This window comes from Leucopleurus acutus, assembly GCF_964270905.1.
Source record: "Leucopleurus acutus genome assembly, chromosome: 15".
Classification (NCBI taxonomy): domain Eukaryota; kingdom Metazoa; phylum Chordata; class Mammalia; order Artiodactyla; family Delphinidae; genus Leucopleurus; species Leucopleurus acutus.
In genome coordinates this window covers 33,026,716-33,053,714 of record NC_139157.1, presented here as the reverse complement: position 1 = coordinate 33,053,714, position 26,999 = coordinate 33,026,716, and the positions used below count along the sequence as shown (strand labels likewise).

At 35.1% G+C, this 26,999-nt stretch overlaps 1 protein-coding gene across 1 annotated transcript in view; it reads left to right on the top strand.

Moving 5' to 3' along the window:
* Window positions 1-26,999, top strand: part of LAMA2 (laminin subunit alpha 2) — a 603,102-nt gene that overhangs the window by 339,202 nt on the left and 236,901 nt on the right. Inside the window, exons 13-16 of the mRNA XM_082855622.1 lie at window positions 6,119-6,220; window positions 7,616-7,827; window positions 17,160-17,271; window positions 22,906-23,019. Of these exons, the coding sequence (XP_082711748.1) occupies window positions 6,119-6,220; window positions 7,616-7,827; window positions 17,160-17,271; window positions 22,906-23,019 (540 nt within the window). The remainder of the gene's footprint in view (window positions 1-6,118; window positions 6,221-7,615; window positions 7,828-17,159; window positions 17,272-22,905; window positions 23,020-26,999) is intronic.

Sequence of the window (26,999 nt, the reverse complement as noted above, 5' to 3'; positions counted from 1 at the left end):
TTCCTGCTCAATATTACAAAGCCTTTTCCTCATTTGATTTTAGTATATCCCTTCTGAAATATTTGCTGTGGTAAGAAAAGCAAATATTAGGTTTCACACCCCATTTTGTGGAGTAAGAGTGATGATGTTCTGACATCAGAGGACCAAATATTCCAGGCTTATTTTTCTGAGAAAAATTTCCTTGCAGATATATTGTCCTCCATAGATCATCCACCCTTCATCCCTCAATCCATACTTCTTAAATTGGGGGGAGAAAAAGAGAGGCTAGAACACACAAAACCTAATACTAAATGCTTTTGTAAAGCTTAGCTTTATGAAGTAACTTTAGCCTTTTCCACTCATGAGGAAAAACTTTCCTGCCTCATTAGATCTTTAATGCAATGTGCTGCATGCGCACTGCATTATTAAGTGTGACATTAGGTTATATATTGCATAGTAACTATAATGTTACTTGCAATCAAGCTGTTCCTTTCCCCTGAAGGTAGAATTAAAACAGGTATTCAAGGGAAACAGCTACTCGCATTGCTCTTTTCTTAATGGGGTGAATTTGAGGATCAGGAGAGTGAAGGGCTTAGCACTGAACCATCTCCAGGAATGGATGGATGGGTGCTGCTCCTTTGTCTTGCAGCGCCTTCGCAATTTGATATCTGAATCTCCCCAAAGGGAATTTTGCTTAATAGATAAGGGGAAAGATAAAAGGCTAGGTCTTTGGGAACTCTTATGGAATGAAATATTTTCATTAAATTCACTTTCTCTTTGTATTGAAAAGGAATATAATTTTCATCTCTGGTACATATAGTCTAATCCATCCAGTAAATATAAGAAAGGCCCTAAAGCAAACTGGAATTGCACTTATTTCTACCTGTGGAAAAGCATATTTCTCTAGCCAATAGAACGATGCCAGTTTAGTTCCTAAATAGCAGGAGAAAATGAAATGTTCTATTGGCTGTACATGCAGTGCTCTGTAAAATTAGAGAAATCAGTGTTGTCCCCAAAAAGGACTAATATGAAAACCTCAAATATAAAATTAATAGAGTCTACAAAGTCCAAGATTATGGAAAGTTAAAGTTATGCACAGTACACATAACTTACCAATGTCATGTGATGTATGGTTAGAATTCTTTAATGTTATTGGATGAGTTGGTTTATACAGAGCTCTACCTGTTCTTCTGTCCTTTAGTTCTTTTACTAGTTGTGGTTGCCACTGACTTCTCAGTAGACTTTAAGAATATCACTGAAAGAACTTTTTTCCCTCAGTCTTCTGTCCAGCGGGACATCAACAAGGCAAAGAAAGAAAAGCAGCATTTGAATGGTCAGAGAGCTGTAGGAATGAGAATTGCAGCAGGAAAATTACTTGAAGCACACATAAATAGCAGACTGGATAGATACAGAGGCTAGACTGGGAGTTCTGAAACTTTTTCAATTTGTGGTATTCTTAGTGTCTCCATATTTTTCTCACAATGCCTTCTAGATCAACTGAAATATGCCGCAGTAGTTAGGGCTAAACAACTTAATAAATATTTGTAATTTAACAACTTAGCAGTCATTAAAAAATAATGCACATAAATTTAGACAATATAATAATTTCTTTTCTTCATAAATTACCACAATTACTTACTAATGGGATCTTTCTTGCTGAGTAATATTCAAGTTCTCAAAACCGAGAATCAGATCAGACATTGCTGCCTTTATTTTGTTTCACATTGATTTTTGTACAATGCTTGTTTTTGTTTTTGTTTATCACAGCATCCACTGAAAACTTTGCTTAACAAAGATATGACATGGCTGAAAATGCAAGTAAACAAAAACATAGCTCAAAATTTTGAGAACATCCTCTAGAGGAATATAGAACTATCTGTTAAAATTGTGAACTACGTAGAGCTAGTTGTTTGTGTGGTGTCCAACCATTATACAGTATTGCTGTATTTCCTTCAAACATTTACAACATCCCACAGTGCCTTTGTGAGTTTACTGAAGTGCCCTGGGACATCTCTGCGCAGATTTTGTGAACAGGGAGCTAGATAGATCCTACAGAGTATTGAAACTGCATAGAAACTTGAATGATACCGTAGATCCCAGGGCCACTAGAGGTTCTTCATTAGGCAAGTGCAATAACAGAAGTAATTGTTGGTAACACTTTCCCCAAAAAAGAAGACTGAAGTCAGGGAATTGAATTCAAATGCTTGATGAGGACCTAGTGAGTGGGATGTAGCAATGGGAACAGAAAGTTAGACAAGAAGCATTTCAAGGAATAGGATCGAGGCACTAATCTGATACAGAAAATAAAGTGAAAACAATATTATGTTGTACCTATGGTTTCCAAATTACAGTAGAGAAACAAAGCAATTGGCTTGACCCATGCTTCATGAAAGTTAAGAAAATAGTTGTTTCCTGGGAAGACCCAGATAATAAGATTAACTTTGGGTATGTTGAGTGTGTGATACATTACTGAACAATCATTCAGTACAGAACTGTTACAGGCTGAATTGTTCCCCAAAACTGTATGTTGAAGTCCTAACTCCCAGAACCTCAAAATGTGACTGTATTTGGAGAAAGGATCTTTTGTTCCAATTAATTAATTAAGTTAAAATGGGGTTCTTAGTGTGGTCCCTAATACACTATGACTGTTGTCCTTATAAGAAGAGGAAATTAGGAAAGAGACAAACACAGAAGGAAGACCATGGAAGAACACAGGAAAAAGATGACCATCTATAATACAAGCCAAGGTGGGAGGCCTAAGAAAAACCAACCCTGCTGACATCTTGATCTCAGATTTCTGTTGTTTACCCAGTCACTGGTCCTTTGTTATGACACCAGGAGCAAATTAATACAGGGACATGGGACAGGATAGAAGATACAGATTGAGAAACCAGGTATGAACATAGTTCAATCCATGAGAGAGGAATGGAAAGTCAATAAGAAAGGATAACCAAAAGAGAGTAGGAGTCTTGGAGACATCCAAACACTGAGTATAGAATAAAAGAAAAATGTATCTATCACAGAGACAGAGTTATGACCTCTGTCGTACTCCAGAGGAAGAAGTATCAGAAAAGTCTAATGTAGTAGAAGACCAAGGAGTCAAGAATCTTAAGAATTATCACATGACACATAGAACTGGACAAAAGCCCATTAGTGGTTGCTAGATAAAGCTGATAAATGACCTTTCAAGAAGCACTTTTAGTGAAGTACTAAGGGTGGAAAGCAGGCTGCAGCTTGATAAAATAAAAGGGTGGTTGGGTAGAACTAAAGAAAACGAGTGTAATACCACATATCTTAGAGTTTGACAGCAAAACTAACAAATAACCAGAGATAACAGCTAGAGGAGACAACAAAGTTAATTGATGACTTGCAGCCCTGTGCACATTTGATTTGATGGAGAGAGTGAAGATTGGGATACTGAAGGAATTATAGGAGAGTGGAGAAGCAAGCATGTGGGGGAGCCAAGTAAAAATGGCATTTGGAATATGGAGCAGTACATTGATGGAGAAGAGACAGAATTCCTCATCCAAGCCATATATGAAAGGACAACTTATATTCTGAGTATTTGCAAAACTCTTTCCCCAAAAAAACAATATTCCTCAGAAAAGAAGGTGTTATCTTATAACTGAATCATTACAAAGACCTTACAATGGTATGTACTCTTTGGGGAAGACACACTAGCTGGAAACACCACCAGGAAGTGCTTGGTCTTATTGCTTATGAAGAGATTACTTTATGGAGTTGAAGGAAAAATAGAGGCAAAGGAGTTTAACAGAGAATAAGTAATTATTCCTAGGAGGTACAATCTCTAAATTGAAGGATGATATCTTAAACAGTCTTTTAAAAAATTACCTAAGTACTTGACTAAGTAGTTATATAGAGGTGATCATAAATACACACCTTAGGATGAATGAAGTAGACAATGATTTTAATATTATAGAAATGAACACTTGTGGTTTGGGGAAAAAACACCTGGTAACAGTATCATGCATCTATTTAAAATTTCCTGTTTTTCACAACTTAGGTGGAAGCAAAATAAATTCACTCATGAAAATTGTTAGATGATTCAAAAACTGGTTCTAATGTTGCCAAAGCATGGGTATCAAATATGCGTGGAAGAGTTTGGAGAAAAGTTTTTATGAAATGTGAAACCAGTTTTTCATTATTATTATTACTACTATTACTATAAGCCCTCAGGAAAATAGGTTGAATTAATTCTATTCCTTAGTTCATGTTTTATATTATCATTGACCCGCAAAAGGCCCCTCTCTTTTTCTATGTAGTTATTTGTTCTTTTTTCCCCGTTTCCACCCTCATTACTCTCCCATATTATATTATCTCATATACTATATGACTGATTATAAGCAAGTATGGAAAATACATTGACAAATCAAATATTGTAACAGATCAAACATTTTTGTATTTCATCTTAAGTCTTAACATCTGGGATACTCAAATTACACACACTTTGGCTCTTTTTATTGGCAAAGTGGGAATTACCTTTAATTCTAAGTTTCTCAAATTGATTTAAGAAATTAAGAATTAATTTACATTGGTCTTTTTTTTTTTTAGAGAAACATATTCCAGAAGAATAATAACATGTAATCCAAATTTTAAATAATCAAAACACATTTGGAAGCTCAAAAGTTTGCGACATTATAGATCTATATCCCAATGTTCTTCCCAAACTCAATCCCTACCTCCTACTAAATATTTTTATTAATTTATGAAATTCTGAATAGTTAAGTCCTCTTTGAAATATATGAAACATTCTTTCTGCTGCCTTTCTAGACTCCTGTCATTGAGAAAATGTCTGGCTGATTTTGAACAAGCATGCTATGTGAAATTTTGGAAGCTTATCTTAATAGAGCCAAAAACCTTTTACATAGATTCACCCCTCATTACTCACAATAATGCCAAGGGCTATAGTCCAGAGAGATATTTATTATTTTATATATGAAAAGACATTAGAATAGGGCTATTTCTCAGTGGAGCAGGGGAATAAAAGTTTTCTGAATTTTAGTTCCTTATAGAGCTCCCTGTAATGAGCTCTTAGAAGACATTAGGAGCTGCAATTTTAAAACCCTGTTTAATCAGCCATGGCGAGCTATGTTCCATTCCCTATGGAACAACTCTGAGAGGAATCCGGGTTCCTCCTCTTCAATCCAGAGCATGATCGGGAATTGCTTTGTGGTCAGGGTCTGCTATGAGAGGCCACAAAGAGCCTAGGGCTGCGAAGCTGCGTCTGTTTGTCAGCATGGAGGAAACTGCAGAATACAAATCATCAGCTTTGTTTTATGAGTGTCTATTTACAATGCTGGGGTGGAATTTTTTAAAAAGCACTGTAGCATTTGCATCGAGTCTGTCACTCAAGCTCCAGTGTTGATTCCTATCCTGTAAATGATCTTGCTTTCCTATTTTTTTATCCTTTCTGCAAGGTTACTGTCAATGTCAGAGGATGTAAACCTCAAGCATACATTGTATGGGGCTCGGCATGCATGTGGGAAGGAAAGAAGTTTGTTTAACGAAAAGGGATAACAGCATTCATTCAAACTAAGCATAGTTGATTGCACAGGGGAAAGTGTATCTTCTTTGGGAGTTTTGATTGAATTTTATCATGATATAAAATTTGCTGCTACCCTTCTTTTTCTTTGACCAACAACATTTCCCAGCTTAGCTTATAGTCTAGGTAAAGTGCCTGTGAAATGGAGTGATGTCTTTGCTGAAATCATTCAGACCCACAGAAAGTGAGTGACCCTCAGGGATGGGTAGAAATCTCCCAATTTGAACAAAGATCCTTTTCTGTTTGGGAATTTTAAAGCTCAAGCTACGCACTAGGAGAATGACAGGAGGGGCTGTGTTTGGTTCCCTGGAACTTAACCTATTTCAGCAAGCCTGCAATACCAGGGAAAATAACACATGAATTTATATTTGTGTCAGGCTTGCTGTTGATGGGTAAGGTTCGTATAAAGGTTACTCCTAAAGAAGTGTCTATCATTCTCACTCTGCACGCTCATGATTTCTGCTTCTTCCAAATCCTGCCCTCTAGAGCAATACAATAATTTTAAAATAATAACTAAAACATGATTTAATGACCCACCTCCAGACCTGTAATGATTACGCATCTCCTCTCTTGTAGCTCACAGCAGTGGGAGGACAATTGACATTTACTGTATCATACGACCTTGAAGAAGAGGAGGAAGATACAGAACACGTACTCCAGCTTACGCTCATCTTAGAGGTAGAGTATGGAAAGTGTCATTTATATTTAACTGCTTTACACTCTTACGTTATTTGAGGTTACTCCTTACTTGGCTAGTTTAACATTAATTTACATACTACTAGAGAAAAATATCATATTTTGGGAATTTTTTTATGCCAGTCTTATGTTTCACTCTGAGACATAACTAAAAGACTGAGCATAGGCATTGGGTTCCAATGGTAAATGGGAGTTTTACAGCAGATTTGGAATTTAAATTTAAAACTTAATGACCATTTTCCCAAGAATATAAGGATACTGAAAGTATTTAGGCAAATGGCAGATTTACATAGTTGTACTTTTTCCATCTCTCCTTGCTTCCAAGTAGATTTTATTGTTTATTTCTTTGTTTATATTAGGTAGAAGTAAATGGAAAAGGAAACATTTATTTAGGTGCAGTTAAATCGAATTCAAAACTCCTAATTTAGGTAAGAAAAATATAGGAGAAACTGCTTTCGGGATTTGGAGGGCCATAGGCAGTTCCCAAATGCTAGAAGGCTAAAGTTATCACAAAGGCTGTCTTCCATCCTTTCTCATACTCTTCCTTTCACGTAACACATGCCCTCCTCCCCTCAACTCACACAGAATCACACATTTCATGCATATTTATGAGTCCAAACGGATCTGTGTTGATTTAGCACGAGGCTCTGTTGTTTTTTGTCTTGAAACTTTCATGCATGAGAATCAATGAAAAAAATTCTTTCCCCAAAATGAATGTTCCCAGTATTAGATGAAGTGATCTGGGTGATATATATATCATTACATATGTATGTGTATGAAACTAGAAGTATGTCATGGAATTCCTTTGAGGTAAAAGGGATTCTCTAAATGTAAAATGTTGAGAAGTTACATATTATTAATACGAATGAACTAAGATAAAATGTTAACCTAAATGGTAATGATGCCATTATCCTATTGTGAACATTAAACTGCAGGTTTTTTTCTTGTTTGTTTGTTTTTCCCCCAGATAGAAGAGTCCTTTAAAACAATAGCTTCATACACTGTTCTAAGTTTTCTTCCCTATTTTCCTATACAACCCCCACTCACCATAAAATAGTATATTTGAAATATGCAATTTTTGTACACTTCTGTAAAACTGAGACATTTGTAATCACATATATCTATGAGTTGCCAGGTATTTATTATTTTAGTTAATGGGGGAAGCAAAGTCATGCATAACCAGGAAGCTTATACTTTGTGATGCATCTGGTTAAGGCTAATATTTGAATTGTTTTCTCTGCCTTTTATACATACTAGAAATATGCTGGCTGACAGGGGAAGCTAACCTGAAATTAAAAGCCTACAGAGGATAATCCACAGAGAAGAGAATCCCTTTCTTCACAGTTTTACCCTTTTATACTTTCTTTTTCTCTTTAGGGAAATGACTTGAGAATCAGCACAGCCCAAGATGAGGTGTATCTGCAACCATCTGAAGAACATATTAATGTGTTGTCACTTAAAGAAGATTTATTTACCATACATGGCACAAATTTCCCAGTCAGTAGGAAAGAGTTTATGACCGTGCTTGCGAATTTAAAGAGAGTCCTTATACAAATCACATACAGCCTTGGGATGGATGCCATCTTCAGGTAAACTCAAGAACTGCATCTCCCAGTGTTCACACATTTACCTTGGGGCAAACACGCATGTGCTGAGTGACTGAAGATCCCTAAGGTTTGCTGTCTTCAAATAGTAGATAAGAACGGAGCACTGGTTTTCTGAAAAGTGTTTCTATTAAGCTTTAAAATTTTACATACCCAAGATGAATTTGTCTTAGTCATTTTTTAGTATTGATGATTCTTTTTCAATTCTGCCAGAGCATACAATAAGAATGATTCCCATACTGAGAAATGCTATACTGGAAAAGAGTCTCCTTTATGATGACTCAGATAGTGGAAAACTAAAGTGATACAATTCCAGGATACCCGTATTCAGAAAGTGGTTTGTAAAATATTTTCTTCCATAAATTAATTCAGTCGTCTCTGACTTAATAGTATATAGTTTATGATGAGAAATATAAGCACCTTCATTTAAGTAACTACAAGGTTTTTTTTAAAAAAATACTGTAATACTGTAATGGCTGCATGATATAAAGGAAGGTATGAGCTTTGGAGGTAACCTGACTAGGAATTAAATTAGCTCTATTGCTTATTGTATGTGTGACCTTTGGCAAGTGGTTGGTCCTTGTGGAAACTTGATTTCTTCAAATGTGAAGTGGAGAAAATAGTGCCTACCTTTCAGGGTCGTTGTGAAAATTATATGTGATAATTATGTAAAGTGCTCTTTACCTAGAACGCTTTCAAAGGATTATTCCTTTCTGTTCTCCATTTTTTTTCCTTAAAGAGGGAGCTCCCTGACTTGAACCAAACATCCATAAGGGGCTGACTGTAGGCTGCTGTGCTTTCCATTTTTAAAACAATGATGGGGCTTCCCTGGTGGCACAGTGGTTGAGAGTCCGCCTGCCAATGCAGGGGACACGGGTTCGTGCCCCGGTCCGGGAAGATCCCACACGCCGTGGAGCGGCTGGGCCCGTGAGCCATGGCCGTTGAGCGTGCGCATCTGGAGCCTGTGCTCCACAACGGGAGAGGCCACAACAGTGAGAGGCCTGCGTACCGCAAAAAAAAAAAAAAAAAAAAAAAAAAAAGATGTATTTTTCTGACAAAATTTTGACTTTGTGTCTAAATGAGCTCTTTTCCTTTCTCCTTTTCTACTCTAATACTAAATAACACAAGCTCTCGTGGCAATTTTGTCCTAAATCAGGTTAATTCGATGACCAAATGTGACCCCAAACCGACAACTTGGCATACCCATAATCAAAGCAATGTCTCCAATACTGATTTATCTGCAAAAGGGTTTTTTTTTTATTACTGATGCTCCCCTACCTCCTTCATTTGCTTGCATGGCCTAGTTTGTCTTTCATTTGTAGTACTTTAACTAAGTGTAATCATCATTACCATCTCCCAAAGGAGAGTATCGCAGATTCATAAACAGAACCACTGCCAAACAATGTACCTCTTCTGCAGAGTCAATTCTGCTAGAAGCTGGGTTAAAATGCCATGAAGATGAGAAGCAGCACTTAGGAATTAATTATGTTTTTTCACATTTAGTAAATAGAGATTGCCACGATGTTTAACAAGTACAACGAGATGAGTCCTCTGGATTTCAAAATAAATGACAAGCAAATTGACAAAAAGTGGCTGGGAGACTTATTTATTTTTGCCAGCATTGTTTCTCAGACTAGTTAATCCAAAGACATGAATCCCCCTGATTCATGTCAGATAATTTTAGTGTCTACCCATCTGAAAATCACTAGTTTCATTTGGGCCTGCTGAGGTTTCCCCATACACGAACAACATGTTCACAGAGTGTGTCTATGGGATCTGACACAGGAACTAATCCAAGTAGGTGATGCTTTCTGCGGCCTACATTTTGTAAGGCACTGTGGTTCCAGAAGTGAAAGCCATATCATATTTGAAACTCCTACCCACTTCAGGTGAGCCGAAAGTCAGCATGAATCCCGAGTCAGTACGCTTGTTATATTTTATTTATCTCTTATCTACTAGTAGATTGAGTCATATTTGTAAAACATCATTTGAATTGATTTCAACTTGTCTTGCACAGTAGGCTTCCAACTTGGTATACAGCTTGTGTGCAAGCACAAGTAAATTGAAGCTATCTCAACAGAAATTCATGTTTAGAATTACTTAAGGAAGATTTATTTCCAGGGTAGTTCTCTCAGCAAATGGGCTTACGTTCCTCCTGTTATGGAGGAACTGGAATTGAATAGTGGAGGGAGAAGTGGGCTGCAGGTCAGGATTTTGACTTCTGTTTTCAACTTAGCTATTTAATAGTTGTAAACATAAGTGTCATTTTGACCTCTTTGGATTCAATCACCTCGCCTGTAAAATAAGGATGAGGACAATTGCTTGCCAACGTCAGAAAGTCACTATGAGAATGGAATTAGAGGACTGCAAAAGTATTTTGTTAATGGCAAATCAGCACACAAATCTGAAGCCTTTCTATCTGACCTGCATCATTCCAGGGAATACCATTTTTTCCAAGTACCGTTAAGACTTGGAGACATCTAGAATAAAGCATGGACTGATATTTCTAAAACTGAGACCATTTTTGCTGTCATTCTTTTCGATAATGCTGAGAGGCCCATACGATAAAATTAATTGATTTCCTTCTCATTGCCCTCATTGATAAGATGAAGATAAAAATGGAAAATTTTTCATTCTTCCTTTAAGAATGTAAGAGAAATCAACTTAACCTGTGTATCTTTCTCCTTTAAATTCACCGAACCTTGTTCTTAGTATCATCCTTGATATTTAGCTTGATATTTTTTCTTATACCCTATAATAGACATTAGTACAGTTCATCAAATTTTTAATCTCCTCCTTTTGGAATATTGCATTTCCTTTGAGGGTAGATGTGGTCATAGGACTTGGTTTGGCCAATGAAATCTGAGCTGAAATGATGTATTATTCCTCTCCTTCTCCCCCCAAGCCCTGGAAAAGCATTGAATTGCCAGTGTGAGACTCTGTGGAGCTTACTTAGCTACCAGAAGATCAAAACAGCCTGAAATATTGACAGCACACATAGGTCAGCTACCCGGAATAGTTACCAGACCTGTAGAGGATTTCACATGAGTAAACTTTTGTTTTCTGTTAAGCCACTGAGAATTTGGAGTTGTCTGTTACCACAGCATAACTGAGCCCATCATGACTTTATTGTGATGCAACCCATGTGTCTTTATTGCTTGAAAAGAAATACGAAATTTCTCCAAGGCAAGATGTTTTCACGTGACTTTTAATAGTAAATTTTTTGGTATGGGTATCAAAAATATTACACAGAATTTACATAATAAATAATCTAGAAAAATCCTTATAAAGAAAGGAGTGTTTTGAGGCTTGTGGAAATAGTGTTGGTAGTATACTTCTACCTTTTGAAATTAATGATACAGGTAATCGCATTTTGAAGAAATTATTATGACGGGGGCTCTCAGGCTCTTAAAAAGATTTATGTAACTTGCTCTTGGGAAGAGGTTCAGCCAGGGTTTATGCCCACATGTGTTTTCTCCCCATTATCTTTGACTACCTCCCAAATCTATTCTGTAACATTGGATTCATTCAGTCTGCCAGCATTTACTGAGTGCCTTCCCTGTGCATTTGAGTTGCAGCTCTCTCTTCTGTAAAATGGCAAAAAGAATACCTAACTTTCAAGATTGAATGCTAAGGTGAGAAAATGATGTATCCAAGACATCTGACCTGCTATCTAGTATATGTTGGGAGGCAATGTCGAGTAACAGGCTAACCATTGGGTTTGGGTTTGAGTCTGTGCTGCACCATTTGCTAATGGTATTATAGTGACAAGGCACTTTACTTCTCTGAGCTTCAGGTGCTAGCTTTGTAAATGTGGACAAAAACATGATTACCACATTAGTTTCATTGATATTTAAAGGAGCTATGTCTCAAGTTCCCATGATAGTGTACAGAAGACACTCAGTACACAGTAATTATTATGTGATAGTTCTAGGCTAAGGAAAGAGGATACAAAGATGGATAAAGGATCATTGAATCCAAAGAAGGCATAGTCGAGTATGAAAGGCAGACATGTAGTAACGTTTATGGTAGTATAATAAAGAGTGCAATGGAAGTGTGCATAGAGCATCCTGGTGGAACTAAGGAGGAAGAGATGAATTCTTATATTAGCATTTAATATATTTTTGATGAATGGCTGCAACAATAGCAGATTCTGTCAGTTATTTTCCTTACTTGGTATGGGATTGAAAATGTTTGGAGAAAATGTCTAGCTCGTTCCCAGATGGCCCACTCAGACATTGAATGAACCAGTGAATGATTCTGTTGCCTTTTTAGGAATGAAGTAAAAATGATCAGCCTTCACTAATTGAGTAGTACTTTGTGGAACTTCCACAGGACAGAGGCTAAAGGAAGTTCTAAGTCATCATCTTATGTTTTGTCAAAAATGAAATAGAACAAAGCACCTGAACAGCGATAAAATCTTTATGGTGACGAACCTGAAGTAACATTTGTTTAAGTAGAATTAAATAGATATCTTCTATACAAAAAAGGTGAATTAAGAATATAAAAGAGTTTTTCGTTCCAATAATCCTGTTTCACTTGAATGAAGGGAGTATGTCTTAAATGTAAAGCTTCTGGTTCTCACACTGTACTCTGAGGTCCAAATGACTGTCTATGTATAACCTGATGTCTCAACCCCCAGTGAGAAGAGTCAATTCTTTGGTATTCACCAACGCGGGAGGCTTCACCGGAGCAGGCTTTTGCTTTGGGCTCTGCTGTTTGTTTGCAGAACACCCAAGAGCGAGCAAACATGCTCTCTTCACAGCAGTACCTTAGGGTTTTGCCATTGTAAATGGGTCTAATGTGATATGACAAGACCAGAGAAATTGGATGTAAATTTACATTTTTGAATATGCTTGTTGTTTCACATGATACATTTAGGGTATGCAGCTCCTTTTGTAGTTTTTATTTTTACTATTTAAGTTTGGAAATGATGCCAAATTTTTGTATTTCTTTAATCAATGTGTTCTCTTTGGTGATATATATTGCATTATATATTGATGTGTGTATCAATATATACTGATATGTATTACACTTACACATACAAACACATAAATAAGAGGGGGTGAAAACCGTAGCCTTTGCATTCTCTATAGCCTCTACGGAGAGATCCTAAGCAGCAAAATCTTGGTGTTGTGATGTACAGAAATGGAGAAGAGTATTAAACCATATTTAAGAATATAAAAAAAAAAAAAAAAAAAAAAAAAAAGAATATAAAAGAGTTTTAAGATCAAATGTCCTGTTGTTTAAAGAATAGTTTGGGTTTTTTTCTTTTTTGTGTGTGAAGCATGACATAGCTAACTCTGGTGGAAAATATAGGGAAACAAAAACATTAAGAACAATCTTTAAGACAGTTCCAGGACAGTGTTTCTTATATGATTCCAATATTTTCAATACTAGCTTATATAATTATGTCTTTTCTCTTCATCCATCACTCATAATAATAAAGAGAATAAAGAGAACTAGCCAGATAAAACATTTGATTCAGTTGATTTAGTTGACAAATCTTCAACAGTTCATGCATCTCCAAACTTTAGTACTTTATTACTATCAGCATTATGGATTTAAATAAATGCAGCCTGTATCAAGAAAATAAAATGACCATATTGAAGGGAGAAAAAGAAGAAACTGCAGCCTTCTTCATGAGTAACACTAAAAACTGTTAAACACATTAAAATCCCATTTAACAAATAGCAGAACCTAATGAACATTGGGACTTCTCAGTGAATACTAATGTGCAATATTGCTGGGAAAGATGTTTGAGTGTTGAAATTTCTCATAGCTCAAAATGGTTACATAGATTAAGGAGAGGAACATCTGTTGTTTCAAAAGACAAATGAAGGTTGGCAGTTCGTTGAAAATATTTTTGTTTTTGTTTTGTTCTATTTTAAATTGTTTCTTAAAGCAGTCAATTACTCATTTTTCTATTTTAAAACATTCCAGTAATCTTTCTTTATGTTTTGCTCATTAATTTTATATTGAAAATCCTGGGATTATATCTATATACAATTGACCAGGCTGCTGTTTAGTAAGTTGTGAAAGTCTTTTGTATGATAATCAACTAGTATAGTAATCATGAAATCATCTAATTCTGAAATTAAAGTGATCAGAAATACAAGTTTGTCATGCGACAGTCCATTAATTGCAGGCAATTAGATGTCACAATAAATTCAGATGAGTTCTGGCCTCTGGCCTCAAATCCTAATGCTAGCAGTTTTCAATTTATTTTCTTTATTAGGTAAAACAAGTAAGTTTTCTTCTACTTATCTGATTTTATTCATCTGAAATGTGGATCCTGGCTTCAGTGTATCATTTGTTATGGAGTATGTTATACATTGTTTGTAATATAACTACATTCCATTCATCTATCCATTTATTTATTCATTTATGTATGTATTTGGTCTTGTATCCATCCATTTATCCATCTATTCATCTACCCACTACCTGTCTATCCTTCTATCCATCCAGAGATTCATCCATCCAACAAAAATGTGTTGAGCATGTATTGACGTGATCAGGCTAGGTAGAGACGACACAACAGGGTCTCTGTTCTTAAGGAGTACTCATAAACTCATGTTAGCATAAACAAGTACTATCCTTATTTTAGTAACTCTTCCAAACCTTATGTTGTGTTAAAAATCGCCAGATCTAGGAATTTCACTCCTCGTTATATACCCCAAAGAATTAAAAGCAGGCACTCAAAAATAGTTGTATACAAATGTTTATAGCAATATATTTACAATAGCCTAAAAGTAGAAATAGCCAACGATCCATGAACAGATGAATGGAATAAGAAAATGTGGTATATTCATGCAATAGAATATTACTCATCCATAAAAATGAATGAAATACTGATATGTGTTATAACGTGGATGAACGTTGAAAACATTATGCTAACAGAGAGAAGCCAGACACAAAAGGTCATGTATTATATATGTCCATTTGTATGAAGTATCCAGAAGAGGTAAATCCATGGAAACAGAAGCAGATTCTCAGTTGCCAGAGGTTGGGGGAACAGTGGACTAGAGTGTGACTGCTTGATAGATACCGGGTTTTATTGTGGAAGGGGGAGGGGGCTAATGAAAATGTTTGGAACTAGATAGAGATGTTGGTTGTACAACACTGTGAATATATTAAATGACACTTGAAAGTGGTTAGTTTATGTTATGTGAATGTCACCTCAATTAAAAAAATATTGCCAGTGACACTTCATATACAAGTTTATTTGGTGGAAAAAATTACCGTTTGAAAAATTTTTTCAATCTCTGTGTAACCTGAACACTGTAAAACAGTGATTTTTAATGCTTGTAGGATTAAGAAAATCGGAGTAAAAACAATAAAGATTTTAGAAACTTGTTGCTGAAAAGCTTACGACTTGGTTAAAGGTTGTCACTTCTGAAGATACATTTAATGAGCTGATTAACTTTGTTCTCTGGCTTGATTACAACATAGATTCTCAAACCAGCAAGCTCTTTGGTAATTGTGAATCGCCAAACAATAAAAATCTACCACCACTCTTAAGAAAGCAACTAAAAATGCATACCCTAGCAAGAATCAGTTACATCTTTTTTATGGTTAAATAATGGCATATTATGTGTTATGGAGATCTGTCAGTCATTTTAAAAAACAATAATTATCATTATGAATCAATAGCAGTCATTTAATTTTGTGCTCTTAGAGTTTATTTAAAATTTATTTTAATACATTAAAATGACAAAAATCTAGTTTTGGGGATGGAAATAGTATTTCTTGTACTAGTCATGTAGTCATTTTGATCCTGTTGCAGCAGTCAATATATGTTAATAAAATGCCTAGCATTTTATAACCACGTATATGAGTTATGTACTATATCAAGAGCTTTACATTCATTATTTCATTTAATCCTTTAATCAAGCTCATCGTGTATGGGCTCTTGTTTTATCTCCATTACATAGATGATGATATTGAGGCCAAGAGATGTTAAGTAATTTTTCCTAGGCTACGGGACTGGTAGATGTCAGAGACAGGATATGAATCTTGATCTGTCTGACTTCTGAGTTTGTGTTCTTAACAATGAAGATTTTACATTTTGGTTTTTTTTAATGGAGAAAAGCCAATAAGACACTAATAACATTTATTTAAATTGTGAATGTATATTGGTTGCATATTTGGAAAGAAATACATACACACACTATACATATATACTATTTATGTAACAGCATTTTTCAGTTTGACCAAACCAGCTTTTCCTAGGAATAATGAATGATACCAAATCTCTGTGCTAAAATCACCAGATTGTACAGAAGTGCCAATAAAATGAAGCCCGTAAGTACAGAAAACAGTGAATTTAATTTAGGCCCAAAACAATTTAGGAAAATAGTTCTAACTAATTCAACTGAGCATTTGAAAAAGTTTCACTTTTACCTACCAACATGAAGATCTATCTCTGAGAAAAAGCAACCAAAATAATTTCCATCTTCCTTTTCTTTCTTTTTCTTTTTTTTTGCTTCCATTTTTCTTTAAATTTAAAATGTTGGACTGAATATTAATGTTATGTCCTTCTGCTTATCTAGTTTAAATATTAAAAATAAGTCAGTCATATGAGTGTTTTCTGTTTTAAAAATTCCTTCAACTATGTTTTTTTTTTTTTTTGGCTGCGTTGAGTCTTCGTTGCTGTGCACGGGCTTTCTCTAGTTGTGGCGAGCGGGGGCTACTCTTTGTTGCAGTGCGCAGGCTCCTCATTGTGGTGGCTTCTCTTGTTGGGGAGCACAGGCTCTAGGTGCGTGGGCTTCAGTAGTTGCAGCACATGGGCTCTGTGGTTGTGGCATGTGCAGGCTCTAGGGTGCACGGATTCAGTAGTTGTGGCTTGTGGGCTCTAGAGCACAGGCTCAGTCGTTGTGGCACATGGCCTTAGTTGCTCCACAGCATGTAGGATCTTCCCAGACCAGGAATCGAACCCGTGTCCCCTGCATTGGCAGGCGGATTCTTAACCACTGCACCACCAGGGAAGCCTCTTCAACTATGATTTTAAACTCTGTATCTCAAAAAAAAAGGGGGATGGTGGAATCAAAACATATAGCCAAAAACCAAGAAATGAGCAAGAATAGTCCTATCTTTTCAACATTTGATTGTGGTATTGGTTGTGAGCACTTTTAACTGGGCTGACTTTGCCTAATATGATGAATGACCAGAGCATCAAGTTATGGATATTCATTTGCCTTATTTTTCAACATAAAAATTTGCTTATATTTACATCATTGTTTCTGTACTATTCCTCAAGGGATGTAACACCTAGGAGTCTGTTGGTTATTTACCATTTCTTTTTCCTTCTGCTCCAGGCTGAGCTCTGTTGGCCTTGAATCTGCTGTCCCCTATCCTACTGACAGAAGCATTGCAGCAGCTGTGGAAGTTTGTCAATGTCCATCAGGGTATACTGGCTCCTCCTGTGAAGTAAGTTTGCAAGAATATAGCTTCAGTGCAATCTAAGTTCCTTCAGCATTATTTTCCATAAACTATTCTAAAATAAGCTTAGTTTTTTCATCAAGGATTGCACAAATGATAGTGTATTATTAGTTAAAGAAGAAACTCCAACGTCTGCGAAAAAGTCATGACTTTCAAATAGTGTTACTCATGTAATGCCATCTTGAAATCAGGTTTCTTGTAGAGATATTTTGCATTATGACATATAGCTAAAAATCTGATGTTTCTTTAAGTGTTTGTTTTTGATTTAATCTGTTGATGAAATAGGATAAATGATGGTGGAATAATATTTCAATATATTTCTCTTTCCACCTGAGTACTTATGAGGAATTTAGCACTATTTCTTTTCTTTTTCACCCTTTCCACATTTTTTAATCCATTTTTTAATCTACTTTATTCCTAAGAATACAACCAAATCACAATCATCTGAAGGGCTCAGTCTTTAAAATGTCCAGAACATAATATATGGAAGAAATACCTTGATCTAGAAAATTTCCTACAGGTCTTTGATTTGTTTAGCACCTAAAGTTTGAGATATTTATTGCTGTCTCAATATTCTAGATTTATAATAAGATTAATGTTCCTTACTTAATATCACAGTGTGTCATTCTAAGGTAATAATTTTTATTTACTTTTATGCATTTTTTTTAGGTAGTTTGAAAATTGATTTTACTTGAAATCTGGTCAAAAAAAATATAAACACCATTTCCCTTATAGAGGGCATGGCTTGCGGATAAATGGGAACTTAAATTCTTTAAAAATGGTGCCTTTAAGGAATCATCTGACTGCACCAAGATGTTCCACTTCAGCACACTATCCCATTATGCCATTTACAGAAATACCCTAGGCCTTGCTTTGTCGTTTCTCTTGTACTTTAAAATAATGCATGCTACGAGAGGATACTCAGGGCTTCGAGTCATATTGGTGACAAATGTGTTTTCTTTAACTGGGCTCAGATTCACCTATCCGGAAATAAAACTAAATGTAATTCACTGTCACTTTTCCAAAATTCAAATAGAGAAGAGAAAAATAATCATGGAAATGAATTAGCTCTGTCAACCCAAATTTGATTTTACATGTAAAATAAATACTGTACTTGATGAAAAGTATTTTTTTATTAAGAGCCTAGCAGTTTTTATTTCAAACCAGAAAGCTCTCTTTGAACCTTTATGTTCTTATTTCAACTGAAATAATAAATACCTTGATTCTATTCTTGGTTTAGCACTTATTCCCGCATTGGTTACTCTCAGTGCTCCTCATCATCTTTTATACAAATTTAAAATGCCCATTGAATCTAAAATTGTCTGAATATTAGAATTATTTAATTGGTTATGCATTTTGTTTCTTCTTTTCTTTCTTCAAAAGTATTTATTAAGAATCTTTGGTAAATTCTGCCCTAGATGCTGAGGGGATTATCAAGAAGATTACACCACAATCCCTGTTCTTAAAGAGCTAGCAGTCTGTTTAGGGAGACAGAACAAATACCTATGAAAAATTGGATCACAGCACTATATAATTAAGGCACCAGTAAGTGGTACAGAACTTAAGTGCAATAATCTTTCAAAGAGATGAGCAATTCCAGTGGAGAGAGACGTCACAGAAAGTATCCTAGGGTAGAAAAACCTCAAATTGGATGCTAAATAATGGTAACAATTAGGTAGGAAGAGAGAGAAGCAAGCGAGTGTGGGAGAGTCAGAACAAAGAAGCAGAGCAGGGATAAGAAAACCTTCCTGTGCCTCTCACATGATAATTGATAAATCAAGTTACTTTGGAATCCATAAAAGAATTTAGTTGAATCAGAAGACAATGAACTCTGGAGTTTCTCTCTGGCTTCTTAGTTTTTTCTACTCTCTAATAATTCCTTCTTTTCTTTGAAACTTCCTATCCTTAAACTCACTATTATCTATTCCTATCCTTTCCTAAATTCATTTGCTTTTTTATTGAGTTCCTAACACCAGGCACTCTAGTTTTGTTATCACTAATATCTCTGGATCCTTTAAAAGCTGAGTAAACTCCAAAGACGATTAGTGTCTTAATTCTAGCTTACCAAAAACACATTCTATAACTCCATTATAAAATCGTTCTCTTCTGTTTTGTTTGGGTCCACAATGTTGATTCAGAATCTTTTTTTTTCCTCATTTCTACTTCTTATAAATCCCCCCACAGTTCATCTTCCAAAGATTTTCATACTTTCCTAGTATCGTCATAATTCATTTCACTTGACAAGTGGAACAGGTGAGGAAGTGAAAGCAAAGTTGGGTACTAAAAAAAGTTGTTTTGATTCAAATCTCAGTTCCCTCTTCTGTATGATGCCACAAAGAAAATTTAGATAAATATGATAAATTCAATGAAGAAAATAAACAGGGTGCCTTGATAGAGGTACTGAGAATGGGTATAGGAAGATTAGATGGGAGGAACTGCTTTATTAGAGGTTGTCAGGAAGGTTTTCTGAGGCGGTAGCATCTAAACTGAGTTTAGGGTCAGCTTAGGTAAAGGAGCTGAGGAGGAAACGAAACAGCGTTTGGAGTCGGCAAGGAGCTGAGTTGGAGCAGGTATGGCTGAAGCGTATAGTAAGCAAGTAAGAAAGTGGCACAAGGTATGATTGAAGGAGGCTGGCCATTCAGAGCTTTGCATGCATGATAAGAACTTGTGGTTTTATTCTAAATGCAATGGAAAGAAGGCTTTAAGCTGGGTGATGCCATGATCTGAGTTTTATATTTTTTTGAAAAAGTCATTATAACTACAGTGTGTAGAACATATTGTACATGGCAGGAATGGTAGGAAGGAAAATGGTTAATATGCTACTGTGGTAGAATGCAGTGATGATAGTGGTTTGTTAGTATAATGACAGAGGATGTAGAAAGACATGTGTTTATTCTAAATATATTTTGGTAGTAGAACCAATAGGACTTCCTGATAGACATGCCATGGGAGAGTTGAAAAAACTGAAGGTTTTAAGAATGAGTCAGATGATGAGCTTGAGCAATTGGATGTGGTGCCATTTACTGAGCTGAGGAAAACTGGGAGAGGAACAGCTGTGATGGGGAGGATGAAATCAACGATCCATTTTGGAAATATTAGGTTTGAAAGAGCTGTGAAGTATATTGTCCATGTCCAATGTAGGTCCTGAACTCAGAATATCTGTCTGGTCTATAGATATGTATTTAGAAGGAATCATCAACTAGGGGACTAAATAAAATGACCTGGGAGAAACTGTGGAAAGAAAAAGAAAGGTGACTAAGCCCCCAGGAGCTCCTGACAATGAGAAGTAGGTTGAAGCAGAGGAGACAGCAAAGAAATGGGGTGGAAACTTTGGGACTGTAATATCATGGAAGTTTCGAGAAGAGGACTTTTGAGGGAGATAGGAATCAACTAAACCATATCTTGATGAGAGAGCAATAAAGTGTTGATTGTAGAGTTGTGTATTAGGTTTGGCTCCCTGGAATTTGGTGGCATGGACAAGGGCAGTTTTAATCAAGTGGTGATAGCACAGGACTGATTAGGATGGAATGAAGCATAAAAGGGAAGTGAGGAAGAAAAAACATTTTTTTAAAGTTTTTTTCTTGTTTTAAACTTCTATCAGAGTATAGTTGATTTACAATGTTGTGAAAGTTTCAGGTGTACAGCAAAGTGAATCAGTTATACATACATACATATATATATATATATATATATATATATATATATATATCCATTCTTTTTAGCACAGTCTTACTGAAAAGAAAAACAGGGAGGTAACTGAAAGTTATAGGATATTAAGGAAGTAATTTTGTCTTTTTTTTCTATTAGCTGATTTTTGATGGAGACACTAGATCATATTTTCAAGCTGATAGTAATGATCCAACAGAAAGGAAAGCTATTACTGATGCAGCACAGAGAGGAAATACTGGGAAGACAATAGATAATGGAATACAGATTACAAGTGCAGTGATACTCCTTTGAGAGGATGAAGAATCCTGCATGCCTGTTCCAGAGGGGAATATGACAAATGGAAATATACACTTATGCTTGTGGACTTGGTAGTGGAAATTTGGCTTCCAATGGCTTTAATTTTCTCTGTGACTAATGAGATGAAATTACTGGCTAAGAGAGAGGTGTAAAGAGTTGGGAAATTTGAAGAAAGAAGATGGAGTACATGTACAAATGGAGTAGTACATTTGCAGATATATATATATATATATATATATATATATATATATAACTTATTAATGACAATTCCATGAATATTTGTCCTGAAAACAGTAAATCAGTTCTCTCCTTGTTATCATCACCCTTAATTTCTACCCCCTTCTGGATATGTAGCTTCACCAGTTTTTAGAAATATATATTACATTACAAAATCTCTTCTATAATGAGTCTAGGGTGACAACAGTTTTAATGAGGAGAAATTATTAGAAGAGGTTAGAAAATTGACACCTTTCCTGTACTGCGCAAATTAAGAGGAAAGTTGTTTTGTTTTCCTTTCAAATATGAAGTATCAGCTCATCCTTTTTTTTTAATGTGTTTGCTATCGATGTTCACATTTAAGAGTCCTCATATCCTGAGGCAGAAGGAACATTTCCAACAATACACAACACAATTCTATATTATTTATTACTTCAGTGGTTTCTCTCTTGTTTCCACTTTCAACTGGGAAAAAAAAGGCCTTTTCGTGATATATTATGTCATAGTTAACCATCCAGAAATATGGTAAATAACCCACAAAATGCAATTTTAACTTGATGGAGATCATAACCTCCTAGAGGGCAGTGAAGTTTGTCCCCTTATTTTGCATCCCGTCCAATTTATAGTGACCCGCACGGAAGAGAAACTTAAACTGAAAGCCAGCACAGACACACAGATACTGTATGACCCAAATACCCTTTTTCTAATCAGAATTCTATTTTTGGACGGTAAAGTGTTTCACACTTAGAAAGGAAATGATAGATATAAGTAGAGTTCTAGTAGAATAATGCCATAAAATAAAATACCAAGGGAATAAATATATGGTAAATAAATCATAAACTATTTTGTGTAAATTTGAGAAAGCATAATAGGATGGAGGAAGTTGAGAATGAGAGGTATAAATTATATATGTTTGTGTGATCAGATGTTAAGAGCGGATGCTACCTTTCTTCCAAATGACTGCAAAGATTTTCTGAAAGTGACAGAGTTATGGGCAGTTTGTACGTGGGAAAGAGAGGTCACTCCAGAGAATCTATATTCCTTGGAATGACATTAGGTGCTATCTTAGGCTAAGGTTCTGAAGAGTCCATTTCTGTCGGCTGCTTTTTTTCAGTACTTTTTCTTCCATTTTCTTATCTGTGCTTTTTACTTTGCGAGTGTCATATTTCAGTTCTTTATATCTCTGCTTTATTTTGCTATTTCAGAAGAGACATCAAGCTAATGCTTCTTCTAATCTCATACCTGCCAATAACACTAAGGTTAGTACGAAGCTCCCATGTCAGGAGGAATAGCTCTGTAGCAATATTTCCATAATGGCGGTGCTTTGACAAGCACATTTGCTGGGTTTGCTACCTAAATATTTTCCTTTATCCAATAAAGACCAAAAGCAAACTTTTAAAAAATCCCTGAGACTAACTTGAAGCCTTATCTTCCTTTCAGTCTTGTTGGCCTAGGCACAGACGAGTTAACGGCACTATTTATGGTGGCATCTGTGAACCCTGTCAGTGCTTTGGTCACGCGGAATCCTGTGATGATATCACTGGAGAATGCCTGGTAAGTGCTTTCTCCTTTGGAGATGCTGATTGACAGGGCTGAAATCAGCTCAATAGGCCCTGCAATTCAATTACTACCTTTGGGGCTTTAAATACTTGAGTCAGGAAGTGATTTGATGGCACTCTTTATATTGAACTGAGTTGGAAGCTGGGAACGTTCTTTCATACGTGGTCTCCCTGACTAACAAGCATTAGAAAGTGTTTATTCATATTAGTCTAAGAATTGAATTAAGATCAGATACATCATAATAAAGCATAACTAATGACTGGGATACCTTTCTACCACAAATATATATGGTTTCAATCCTTTCCATAAATCTACCAAAAAATAGACTGTATTTCTGTAACAGGAAATAATTTATATCCCCATAATATGAAAAGTATAAAATGTAACCTCTGTAACAGGCATAATTCAGTTTTTGTCACTTTGAAAATGAGGGAATACTACATTTTTTTTATTGTCAAATGTCAGCATTTAACTAACTACAAAGCAACATATATAGATTAAAAAATCATAAATATATGCAATACATATTCACCAGAGCTCCTTACTCCTTTTACAATTAAGTCTATACTTCAACCAGAAAAAAAGCTCTGCAAAAGGCAAAGTACTTTCCATCCTGCTAAGAAGCTTTTGGATTAGAGAATTACACTGAATAGACCATTCTGATTAACTCAAGGGCATGTTAGTTTTATATTGTCTGACATGGCATGAAGCTTGAAACAACACTTCTCATTTCATTAGTCTTGCAGAAACACAATTTGAAATGGTGGCAGTTTAGGAAGATATCATACTCTCATTTCCCTGTAGAATTTAAGGCAGACTGTGTTATCTGTATTTCTTAATGTTCTCTCTTTCTCTTGCTCATTCTTCCCCCACCCTTTTTCTTCTACTTAAAAGCTTCTGGGAAAAATCCAAAATGAAAATTCAGGGCTTTTGTTTCAATGTGATTTGGCATTTAGGTTTATTGATGCTCTTTCTGTTTTCTGTATAGAAGATTTTGTTTAATTGCATTGCAGTATACAGCGTGATAGCCTTAATTTGTGGATCAGTAGATTTTTTAAATGGCATTGTTATGAATAGAAAGACTAAGTGATTTTCATTTTAATTTTACAATAAGTCTTTTAAAATGTACCTTGGAAAAAATACTGAATTACCTTTAAACACTTTACTAACATGCAATAGGAAATATTCAGCCCAAACCAGATACAGATTTGCTTTACTGAAACCTAGAAAGACAAAAATAAATATTTCATGATACCAGACTTTTAATGTTCCCAATAGTAATATTTCATGTTGCATTCATTAAGTCTAAAATCATGCTGTTAATTCATTTGGTTAGGTAATATTTCTAAGAATGAAAGCCCATTGTTTTAGAATAAAATAGTTTCATCCAGCATAATTTTGGGAGGAAGAAGGGAGGGGATCAATGATTATGTGAGACCTTCTACTAATGAAGCCTAGTTTACTGACTTTGTTTCATGGACAGGGAGATAGGCTACTTCAAATAACACAATGAATCTTAGGGAAACAACAGAGATCTTGATGATAGAGATAGAATCTGGGGTGTTTTCTGAGGTTTCCTCTGTAGCTGGTAAATAGGTGATCATGTAAGATATTTCTGGAGACTTTCAAATTCTCTTTATCTGAAATGGTATTAATAACTAAATGCTGATGTTCCATTTTGAGTGTATTCATTCTAATGTGATCCACAAAGAGAAAAATATTTAAATGTTGCACATCAAAGGCATTCTTACTGTTCAGTTGACCTGCATTTTAGCTTCCTTTTTTTATTATTTATGCTTCCCCCCACCAGCACTAGACAGAAAATTTACAAAACTTACAGATAAACTGCTTTTTAGTTTGGCTTTGAAATCTAATTAGAAATTAACTGAAATATTTTTTGATATTAGATCAAAATCCAGACCTCCGTTATAGGGCAGACTTATTATATATTAAAAGGTCATTTTGACTCAAAGTACTTTTGAAGTGATCTAGGAAACACTCAAGCCACATGGGAAGATTGCATACTTGTTCCTTGTCATTGTTCTTTTGATAAGCAATGTGAATAGACATTTGGAAAGTAGTTTTGTAGCAGGACACCTGTAAAAATAACCAGCCCATCAGAGCGAACCTTTCGTCTTTTTCAGTTTGGGTTTTCCATAGTATTGTTGTCTAATATTGTTTTATGGTTTCAACTGCAGAAACACTTGAGTTTTAAGATTAATTTTATTTACATTAACTGAAATATGACATCAGGAAATGTAAGAAACTCCTACATGTTATTTTTCTTTCAAATCAGTAAAGAAAAGCATGGTCTCTGGGTTGTGCAAGATTTTCAGTTGAGTTTTAGAAATACCATTTTCAACGTGGTTAAAACATAATCAGTTTTATAATCTTATTTTTTAAAGTCCCTAAGTCTTTGAAGATATAATTTTGATTGTGTCAATCTGACAATATGCAAAGAATATTGCAAAAAACATACTTTTTTTAGTAAGAGACAACTTTAAACTTGAAAACTGAAAGGAACTAATATGAAGATGAAATCAAAGAGGAAAGCCTTTCATCAAATTGATCCATGTTTTGCACCTTCCATCCCAATGTGCTGTTATTTAGACAAATGTGGATAATAAAGTTAACACCTTTGCTACTTTGATAGAGGGTTGCAAAATAAATTTGAGAATTTTAGATACCTTAAAGAAAAACCTATTTTCAAGTATCACCAGATACTAAAGAATTACCTACTCACTGTCATGAAACTGTCATGAGATTTCAGAGCTTGAAAACTTCATGTATTGTGAGCTTAACTCCCACATTTACAGATTGTAAGCAAGTGGATTACTGGATTTTCATTTAACATTGTCTACAATAAAGAATCTGTCCCTCTCCCCAAGGAATTTAACAAGCTATGTTCAGAAGTGTTTATTTATGGGTGTTTTTTTCTTAAATCCATTTACTAAGTGTAATTAAAATTGAGCTTCTTAAAAATATACTAAAAGAAATAATAATTCAGAATTTTCATTGAATCAAACTGGCTATCCCATTGGTCAATCAGATTAACAAATTTTTACTTTATGCTTAAAGTGAATTTATATTTTGGCTATTAGCCATTTCTTCTACCTATTTAGTTATTGATGATAAAATTAAAGGTTTTGCACTCCAAGCTCTGATGAATTCTTTGGAAATGAGAAAAAAATAGCATTTTGTATGCTTGTAAAATTAAAAATGTATTTCAGTCATAATAAATCCATATCGTATGATAGGTAATAGGCATTAGATACATTTTATTGTATCATTGGAGACTGAAGAAGTTATGTTTACATGATGCCAAAACATCATTAAAACTTATCAGTGCTTTATAGACAGTTTCACTTGTTGATTATCTGATTGCTCACCTTTACCAGTCTTGATCAATTTTGTGAACACAAAGTGGGTTTATGAATATACTTTAATTAATATGAAGAAATCAAGATATAAATTACTTTATTTTGATTTTTTATTTTTGAAAAGAACATGGTTTCAAAAAATACTAATTAACAGAAAAATACCATTTCAGTTTTTTAAAAAAGTGAGTGTATGCAGAAAATTATAAGACACTGATGAAAGAAATTAAAGATGATACAAATAGATGGAGAGATATACCATGTTCTTGGATTGGAAGAATCAACATTGTGAAAATGACTCTAATACCCAAAGCAATCTACAGATTCAATGCAATCCCTATCAAACTACCACTGGCATTTTTCACAGAACTAGAACAAAAAATTTCACAATTTGTATGGAAACACAAAAGACCCCGAATAGCCAAAGCAATCTTGAGAAGGAAAAAAGGAGCTGGAGGAATCAGGCTCCCTGACTTCAGACTACACTACAAAGCTACAGTAATCAAGACAGTATGGTACTGGCACAAAAACAGAAATATAGATCAATGGAACAGGATAGAAAGCCCAGAGATAAACCCACGCACATATGGTCACCTT